At 44.4% G+C, this 9,889-nt stretch overlaps 2 protein-coding genes across 2 annotated transcripts; both read right to left on the bottom strand.

Moving 5' to 3' along the window:
* Nucleotides 1–1,045: 1,045 nt before the first annotated feature.
* Nucleotides 1,046–3,447, bottom strand: LOC127497783 (uncharacterized). The gene is made up of 2 exons (XM_051866523.1): nt 1,739–3,447; nt 1,046–1,265 (listed from the first exon to the last, which is right to left on the bottom strand). The coding sequence occupies exon 1, from the start codon at nt 3,020–3,022 to the stop codon at nt 2,084–2,086; it is 939 nt and encodes a 312-aa protein (XP_051722483.1). The 5' UTR covers nt 3,023–3,447; the 3' UTR covers nt 1,046–1,265; nt 1,739–2,083.
* Nucleotides 3,448–4,673: 1,226 nt separating this feature from the next.
* Nucleotides 4,674–8,829, bottom strand: LOC127497468 (uncharacterized). Its single transcript, XM_051865941.1, has 2 exons — nt 8,568–8,829; nt 4,674–8,094 (listed from the first exon to the last, which is right to left on the bottom strand). Exon 2 carries the CDS (start codon nt 7,833–7,835, stop codon nt 4,674–4,676), a length of 3,162 nt encoding a protein of 1,053 aa, XP_051721901.1. The 5' UTR covers nt 7,836–8,094; nt 8,568–8,829.
* Between the last annotated feature and the right edge of the window lie 1,060 nt (nt 8,830–9,889).

The raw sequence follows: 9,889 nt of genomic DNA, 5'->3' as shown, positions 1-9,889 counted from the left end.
CGCAAAACCGGGGTTACTTTGTGTTCTTTCTATACTGTTAAAAGTAATACTATAAGCAAACAGATCCTTAATCCTTTATTAACTATTTTTGATAAATGTCTTTTAGATGGAAAATGTTCTTTGTTTAGACATTTACACCAATAGCAATACATTTTACATTTTTAAATGTACAATATACTGGAGGGTATGACATCACTAGAATTGTCTTGCTTAAACTAATTCAATAAAAGAAAAACCATGACAGTTAGGTGCTACAAAAAAAAAAAAAAATTCTGTTTTGAAACAAAAGCCAAAATATGTTTTCATTATTATTATATGGTAACACTTTACAATAAGGTTCATTAGTTAACATTAGTTAACTACATTAGTTACAGTAAAATGAACTAATAATGAAATGCACTTCTATTAATCACAGCATTTATTTACCTTTGTTAATTTCAACATTTGCTAATACATTATTAAAATCAAGAGTTGTATTTGTTAACATGTTAATGCACTGTGAAGTAACATGAACAAACTACGAACAGCTGTATTTTTATTACCTAACGCTAACAAAGAATAACAAATACAGTAACAAATGTATTGCTCATGGTTAGTTCATGTTAGTTAATACATTAACTAATGTTAACTAATGAACCTTATTATAAAGTGTTACCATTATTATTTTTCTACAATTGCTAACTGCTTATTATTGTAAGATTGCTATATTCTTACATATTTTTTTAAACCTGTCAAAACTCTATTATTACAAATTAATGTGATGCTGCTCAGTGGCGGCTCGTGGGTTTTAAAACAGAGGAGGCAAACTAATATCACGTAATTTAGCCCATGTCTCTTTGAGGATTGGTTGATATACCAGGCTAGCCTCCCCTGCAATGTATCTTTTCTCAACTCTCCTAAGCGCTGAATGTAAAACACTCGATGGTGATTGGCTAATTTTTTAATCAACTGAGGCACAAGACAGAGGATGTGCCTCCCCCTACCCTTCTCTATTCCCTTAGCGGTTGTAACGACATCAGCAGATTCGGCACGTTCGCGAAAGAGTAGCTGAAAAAATGAGTTAGCTGTTGGTAGCACATTCTCATTGCAGTATATTGCTGGTTAGGTTTGAAACCCACCACAGGGTGTCCGGTAAGAGACTAGGGCAAAGATGGTTGAAATATGGGAGTAACCCGTTTATTTGTCACCACAACAACTCAGTTATTAGTAAAAAGTTGAAGAGTTGTCTTAGTTGGGTATATTCAGTATGTGTGTGTGTGGTTTTTCTATAAAACAGAAAATACAGGGTAAAAATAAATATACATGGTTTAACGTTGACTGTTCTAAACAGAAATACACAATGTATATTTAGTAAAATACAGAATTAAAAGGAGTAATAGTTGCAAGAAAACAAATTAGGTATGTCATACAGGTTAAACAAAACAGCTTAATTTGTTCTATCTAGCGGTGCTTGGTCTGGACATGTTCTGCGCGCATGCGCATTAAGTTGTTTACAACTTAAAATCCCTCGAAAATGAGCACTTTGACAAGTAAACTGCACCGAAATACAAACGAAATATACAAACACAACATCAGTATAAGCAAGTATGAATAAAGGTAACATATATACAGCGTAACATTGTGCTAAAGATACAATAATCTCTTATCATTAGCCATAATAAGTGACGCACTTTATAACAGCAAATAGAATAGCATAACACACAAGCAATCCTACAAAGATCACATATAATACACTTACTTTGAATAGACGCACAACACCCGAACAATGAATAAAACTATATAAGATATATAACGTAAAAGTTCAGCATCCGCGTCAGCGCTCCGCCGGACTCGCTTTCAACTTTGCACTAAGCGCTATGGGCGGGATGATCGCCTGCACGTCGATCCGTGAGCGCTGATTGGCTGCTGTGCTGGATGCTGCGTGCCAATCAATCTCGGCAAAACAGAGAGAGATTTAAATCAAAAGGCATATTATTCTTATGAATATAATGGCCTTTTTAACAGCCGCCCCCAGATTCTGGGGACAGAATCTGTACAATTACAAAAAGGGCCTCTAAGTAACATATTGGTGTACAATCTTACATTACTCAGAAATGCTAGGCAATTGTATAATACGTGCTATTGGGCGTGTGTATGTCTTTTCGCCCACCTTAATATTAGCTGTCCTCACTCTACCGTCAGCCCCAGGGAAGACTTCTGACACTCGTCCCACTGGCCAAAGTGCTCGAGGCAACTGTGGGTCGACGATCATCACTGTGGTGCCAACTTGAATGTCAGATATGTCCCCTTGCCACTTCTGACGGGTTTGCAGACCAGGAAGGTAAAACCTCAGGAAGTGTCTCCAGAAGTGGTCTGCAAGAACTTGGCTGTGGCGCCATCGCCGCCTGCTTATAAGCTCAGACTCTGGGTATACCACTGGAGGTAGAGTGGAATCTGGCCGCCCCATCAAGAGAGAGTTTGGAGTGATGGGGTCTAGGTCCGCAATGTCAGAGGAAGTATAACCCAAGGGTTTTGAGTTTAGAATTCCCTCAATCTCCACTAACACCGTTTGTAGCACGTCAAAGGTTACTGACTGAGCTCCGATGGTGGCGGTCAGTGCTTGCTTGAGAGAACGTATTTCTCGCTCCCAGCAACCTCCGAAGTGAGGAGCATTTGGGGGGTTGAAACGGAATTCAATCTGTTGTCTGGCTAGATGTGCCTGAAGTTCAGGGGCAAGAGCTGCAAAGGCTTCTCTGAGTTCCCTTTCTCCTCCCTTAAAATTGGTACCCTGATCTGATATGAGTTCAAAGGGGGTTCCGCGCCTGGCAGTGAAGCGTCGGAGGGCCATGAGGAAAGAGTCAGCATCGAGGTTATGTAGAACATCAATGTACACTGCTCGAGTGGTTAAGCACTTAAAAATGATACCCCATTTCTTCTCAGTCCTCCTACCAACCTTGACAGTATAAGGGCCGAAACAGTCCATACCTGTAGAATAGAATGCAGGTCGGAATAAGCGTAGTCTGGCTGGAGGTAGGTCTGCCATTTTGGGGATCTCTGGATTCTTCCTCCATTTCTGGCACTCTACACAGCTCCGTTGAAACCGCTTAACAGCTTCCCTACCGCGGAGAATCCAGTACTTGCGTCGAAGTTCAGCAAATACTCTCTCATATCCTGGGTGGTGGAGTTTGGCATCATAACTTTGTATGATGAGCTGTGTGATTGGGTGCTTTGGATCAAGAACGATGGGGTGTACAGTGTCTCGCTCAAGGTAGGGACTGTGACGTAGGCGACCTCCAACTCGAATTAGCTGGGTCTCACTGTCAAGTTCAGGTGCCAAAGCTTTTAAGCGACTGTTATGAGAGAGAATTTTACCAGCCCTTAACTGTTCAAGGTCTAAGGGGAAAGACTCTTGTTGGGATTGTTGTAGAAGAGTGACTTCAGCATCTCTGTAGGCACTAGCTGTCAGGCTGCAGGCAGCCGCCCCGTGAGAAGCCTTGGACTCTATCAACTCTTGGAAAGTCTTATGACGATCAGGGTTAAGGACTGATGTGCTGGTCGTGAAGCATGCAAGTGTGCACAAACCTGTTTTGCGCAGCTCATCTCCATTTACCTCCACAGGAGGTGGTGTTTCAGGCCACGAACTGGGAGAGCCTTTTAAGAATGATGGTCCCTGATACCAGTGGCTGTCTGGACCAAGCTCATTCAATGTTCGTCCCCGCGTGATGTCATCAGCCGGGTTACTGGAGGATGGCACAAATCTCCATGTGTGCTGATCCGTGAGATCTTGGATCTCTGCCACTCGGGTGCCGACAAAGACCTTAAATCTACAAGACTCAGACTTGAGCCAGGTAAGGACGGTGGTTGAGTCAGTCCACAAAGTGATGTGATGAATGGGCAAGGTTAACTCAGAACTTACAACTTTGGCCAGTTGAGCACCAGTTAGCGCAGCGCAGAGTTCTAGGCGGGGTATGGACTGCTGTTTTTTGGGCGCTACTTTTGATCTGGCTGTAAGGAAAGAGACCTCCACATCCCCCTGCTGGTCTTCTGTCCTTAAATAAGCAACTGAACCATATGCCCGTTCAGAGGCATCACAAAAGATGTGGATGTCTTGCTGACTTGTTTCTTTGTCTTTAGCCGGACCAGTGTAGGATCTTGGGAAGGCAATGTGCGAAAGAGATGGTAACTCTGCCTCCCACTCTGTCCAAGTTTGCAATAGATCAGGGGGAAGGTTTGGATCATCCCAGTCCCTTTTTTTGTCCCACAAGCGTTGGACTATGAGTTTTGCCCTGGTGGTGTATGGAATGAGGTAGCCCAGGGGATCATATTGACTGGCCAGTGTTCTGTAGATGTTACGCATAGTGATCTCAGTACTCTCTGTGGGACGATACCTATAGGAAATGGTGTCTGTTTGATGGTTCCAAAGCAGTCCCAGAGCAGATTCTTGTGTATCTGTCTTGCCATGAGAAATCCAGAGCTCGGCACTGGCCGATTTCAACTGTGAGGGCAGGTGTTTTATGGTTGATGGCTGATTACTAGACCACCGTCTCAATTCGAAACCACCATCTGCCAGTAAGGTCCTGAGTTTGTCGACGAAGCTTTTAGCTTCTTCCGTCGTAGTGAAGCTTTGCAGGCAATTGTCGACATAAAAGGACTTCAAGACTGAATGCCTGACATCTTCTTCAGGTCTGCTGTGATCAAGGACATGCTTTTGAAGGGCGTACACTGCACAACAGGGACTGCAGGTGGTCCCAAAAGGGAAGGACCTGCCACTCAAAAACATTAGGTTGTTCCTGTACCTTGAGATCTCGCCAGAGAAAACGCAGCAGTGGTCTGTCCTCTGGGAGCAACCTGACCTGGTGGAACATCCCACGTATGTCACTGCTGACTGCAATGGAGTGTTCCCGGAATCGGAGCAGAACAGCTAGTAGAGACGGTCCCAGTACTGGCCCTGGGAGCAACAGCTCGTTGAGGTTTTGGCCCTGATAATTGAAGGAGCAATTAAAAACTACTCTGTTTTTCCCATTGTGGTGGACAATATGGTGTGGGATATACCATGAGTAAGCAGAGTCCTGTTCAGCATGCTGATCCAGCTTAACAGCATAGCCTGCTTGGTCCAGTTTGTGGATTTCTGCTGAGTAAGCAACTGCTTGTTCTGGATTTTTAACCAGTCGCCTCTCTGTAGCTCTCAGCTGTGAGATCACTGCCTCTTTGGGAGCTTTCAGCTGTGGCATATTTTTGACCCGCAACAGAGGAGTGGCATATCTCTTTACCCCATCTACTTCAACCCTGACCGTCTTGGCATCAAGGAGCTCGATTGCCTCACGGTCTTGTTTGGATCTGGTGCTGGTCTTCTCATTGCGCCAGGGTAGCGCATCCATCTGCCACAGTCTTTCAACATGCTTAAAGAGATCTGTCTCAGGAGATGAAGTTGAGGTAAAGAAACAGTGTTGTTCGTTGGTTTCCCACTGGAGATGCTGCACAGGCCCCTGCAATGTCCATCCAAGCCGCGTCTTAACAGCAGCCGGCCCCCCTGAAGGTCCAAGGCGGACCGGTTCCACTGGAGTAATCAGATGGGGGTAGTCTGAACCAATGAGGAGCACAGGACGCACAGTCTCTAGGTGTCGTAGTGGAAGACCCCTCAGGTGTTGATATTTCTCCCTTAAAGCTTTGACTGGATGTGTATGTTCAGCCAGGCTTAGCTGCTGGGCTGTAAATGCACCTTTAATGTGAAACACCTTCTTGGGCTGTGACAGGGGAGAGATAGAGAATGACACAGCTGCACCACTGAGGACTTGGAGCTCCTGTCTGACTGTGCGGAGCGGTAGGTCTTCTGGTTTACCTTTGAGGCCAAGTTGTTGAGCAGCACTGTGAAGAAGGATGGTTCTTTCTGACCCGTCATCTTGGATAGCATAGGCAGTCATGTGGTGTTTTCCATTCCTGAGTATTACTTTACTTATCTTCAGCAGGACTTTTCGGCTGGCAGGAGGCTTACGAATGAGAAGAATCTCGTTCATGGTATTAAGAAGGCAGGAGTTGGTTGCAGGAGTGGAAGCAGGTTCAATTGGCACAGTCTGTGAGCTCTTAGCACTTTTCACTGTAATGTCGTGAAGAACTAGCAGATGTCGACCGTTACACTGCTTACAGCGCATTTTCAGACTGCATTCCGTTGCTTGATGGCTCCTGCCACAGCGCCAACAGCGATTGTTCTCCTTGACCCAGTTACGCTTCTGATCTGTAGTGAGTTGCTTGAAATTTGAGCAGTTATTCAAAGAGTGCTTATTTTGTTCGCAGTAGGGGCAGTAGGGTTTTGGAACAGTTTTCACAGTAGGAGCTGAGGTACTCGTGTCAAGCAGGGCTTTCTCAGTGTTCAGCAGAATGTTTGCATTCTTGTTAAAGGACTTGTGGTCTTTGATTACCTCTCTGGTCCGTGCAGTGGGCCCTCTAGGTTGGCTGGTAACAAATCTTGACGTGTCCTCCTGTACTTGGATTTCATACTCCAACCATTCAGAAAGATCCAGAAGTGTTGGAATTGGAACACGGTGTGGATGTGCAAACCGGCGAAAACTTGACCTAAGATCATGTGGTAATTTCCCCAATAATCTGGAGACATGGGAGCCACACTGCAGTTCAAAGGTGCCCTTCTTTCCGAGCTGCCCCAGCATGCCAACGAGCAACCGAACTTTAAGTGCAAACAGTCTGAATGCTTTTATGTCCCCGCTGCTGATATTTGGGCCATCCATAAGTTCTGCTATTCGTTGTAATGCAAGCTGGTGTGGCTGACCATACTGCTGGTCCAGCGCAGCCATCGTTCTTGTGAAGGGGTATTGAGAATGGCTGTACGAATCAGCGATGAGTAACGCTTCTTCTAGCTTGAGATGGTCTGTAAGAATCTGAAATTTATACCTCTCCGTGGCACTAGCAGGGAGTGTGTTCTCTAAGGCGATCTTCAACCGTGAAAACTCTCTCGGGTTTGGATGTACAAAGTCTGGTATGGTGGGAGTAGGGCCTCTGTACATTGACTCTGGCTCAAACTGAGGCACTTGACTTGGTGAACTATGGGGCATTTTGTGGCGCCAGCCAGAATCATAAGGTGAGGAGGTTTCATACTCCCGCTGGTATGAGGGATAATAATCACGGTCATGGTGGTAGCATTCTTCCTTTGGGGCCCCCCAGCTGGGTGGCTGGGCACTTGGAATGTCATAGGGGGAGTACATTTTGTCTCTGGGAGCAGCCACCAAAGCTGGGGATTGTTCTTGACTTGAAGAACTGTCTCGCCTGAAGCGCGGTGCTGGTACTGGCCTGAAGCTTCTCTCCGCAGACTGCACGTGCTTAACATGGCGTGGTGCAGGAATAGGTTTGCAAGGATGAGGTTGACGGGCAGGAATAGCAGATGGATGGGGCTGAGGTTGTTGTTGATCAACCTGAATTTGTAGCTGCTGCATTTGACGCTTAAGCTGTGAGAGCTCTTGAGAAAACTGCTGATTTGTCTGCTGCAATGCATCTCTTTCCTGTTGCATCATCTGTACAGTGTGACGCATGTTCTCATTTGCATGGCGGAGATTCCTGTTTCGTTGCTGAAGTATGGCATTCTCAGACCTGCCTGGGTCTGTGTCGGACCACTCTTCTGAACTGTGAGGCTCATCACCTGGAATCGGCGGAAGACTGAATGCCATTGCACCCTCCTCTTGGTCTTCACCTTCTGACAGGTTGGAGGGTATCTGAGTGTGTGGTGACATGGGTTCTGGATACAACGTAGGCAGGGCAAAGCCAGTGAGATCATAATCCTCATATCGGGCGGGAAGGGCAGTCTTCCTTCTGACGCGCCCAGTTGGCTCATCTACTGCATATGTTGACATCTTATAAGCCTGCAGCAAGTCTCACTCCGGCTCGAAGGACCATGAAAAAATGAGTTAGCTGTTGGTAGCACATTCTCATTGCAGTATATTGCTGGTTAGGTTTGAAACCCACCACAGGGTGTCCGGTAAGAGACTAGGGCAAAGATGGTTGAAATATGGGAGTAACCTGTTTATTTGTCACCACAACAACTCAGTTATTAGTAAAAAGTTGAAGAGTCGTCTTAGTTGGGTATATTCAGTATGTGTGTGTGTGGTTTTTCTATAAAACAGAAAATACAGGGTAAAAATAAATATACATGGTTTAACGTTGACTGTTCTAAACAGAAATACACAATGTATATTTAGTAAAATACAGAATTAAAAGGAGTAATAGTTGCAAGAAAACAAATTAGGTATGTCATACAGGTTAAACAAAACAGCTTAATTTGTTCTATCTAGCGGTGCTTGGTCTGGACATGTTCTGCGCGCATGCGCATTAAGTTGTTTACAACTTAAAATCCCTCGAAAATGAGCACTTTGACAAGTAAACTGCACCGAAATACAAACGAAATATACAAACACAACATCAGTATAAGCAAGTATGAATAAAGGTAACATATATACAGCGTAACATTGTGCTAAAGATACAATAATCTCTTATCATTAGCCATAATAAGTGACGCACTTTATAACAGCAAATAGAATAGCATAACACACAAGCAATCCTACAAAGATCACATATAATACACTTACTTTGAATAGACGCACAACACCCGAACAATGAATAAAACTATATAAGATATATAACGTAAAAGTTCAGCATCCGCGTCAGCGCTCCGCCGGACTCGCTTTCAACTTTGCACTAAGCGCTATGGGCGGGATGATCGCCTGCACGTCGATCCGTGAGCGCTGATTGGCTGCTGTGCTGGATGCTGCGTGCCAATCAATCTCGGCAAAACAGAGAGAGATTTAAATCAAAAGGCATATTATTCTTATGAATATAATGGCCTTTTTAACAGTAGCGGTGCTTTCGATTTCAGTAACATGTTATGGTGTTACAAAAATACACATTCTAAAACATGAAATTAAATGAATAACTGGAAATTTTATTAACATTAAATCATCTTTTCCCATTTTCACCTCAAAATTTTGGGTAGTAGGCTGTGCCTTCCTTGCCTTACCCGACAAGCCGCCACTGATGCTGTTTACTTGATGGAAACTAACTGAAGTGCTTATGCCAATACATTTCAGAAAGATAAGACTGAACACGATAACAGGAAACGTGCAGGGTTCCTACGCTTCTTGAAAGTACTTGAATTTCAGACATGGATTCAAGGCCTGGAAAGTCTGTGAAAACAAACATAGGTCTTTGAAAGTGCTTGAATTAAACTTGAACTAAATTTTGTTAGAGTAGTATGGTGCTACTACAAAAATTTGCCTTTATGTGCTGCCAAGCCAGAGTTAAACAGCGCTACTGATTGAGGGGAAAGCGGGAAAAACGTGAAAAAAAATCGGCGTGATGGGTCGTGATCACACAGAGGCAGCTCTGCATGATGAACGCGTGAGAAGCATGGAGCTCTTTAACTAGCCAGGGAAGCGCAAATACAATGATGCTTGGCTCAGTATTTGAGCTACATAAAAACTGGTTAATCAAAGTTCCAATTAATTATGTCTAATAAAGTAGTGTTTATAAGCGCAGCTCTGCTTTGTTTACAGAGGTAACCGGGGAAACGTCTCCGGTTACTGAACGTAACCTTGGTTCCCTGAGAAGGGAACGAGACGTTGCGTACAGCTAGTGCTAACACACTGGGGAAACACCTTTCTCGTCATTAGAATATTGAAGCCTGATTCGCTTAATGCCATTGCAATGGCCAATGGCGCCCCATCGCGCAAAAATAACAGGGCATGGCGCCCTTTATAACGCGGCGCAGAGTGGCATTATCTCAGAATCTTTCAACTGAATACCAAGACCTGAGCAGAGAAACACGGCACGTACGTTCAGTAACCGGAAACATTCCCTTTCGAGATGGTCTCTCAACGTTGCATACAGCTAGTGCTGACACATTGGGGAACGT

This window comes from Ctenopharyngodon idella, chromosome 16, assembly GCF_019924925.1.
Source record: "Ctenopharyngodon idella isolate HZGC_01 chromosome 16, HZGC01, whole genome shotgun sequence".
NCBI classification, from domain to species: domain Eukaryota; kingdom Metazoa; phylum Chordata; class Actinopteri; order Cypriniformes; family Xenocyprididae; genus Ctenopharyngodon; species Ctenopharyngodon idella.
Note: the sequence above shows the minus strand (reverse complement) of the source record. Positions and strands in the feature narration are given on the sequence as shown.

Excerpts from the sequence above, each read along its gene's own strand:
- LOC127497783 (XM_051866523.1), bottom strand. The coding sequence starts at position 3,022 with ATGGCAGACCTACCTCCAGCCAGACTACGCTTATTCCGACCTGCATTC.
- LOC127497468 (XM_051865941.1), bottom strand. The coding sequence starts at position 7,835 with ATGTCAACATATGCAGTAGATGAGCCAACTGGGCGCGTCAGAAGGAAG.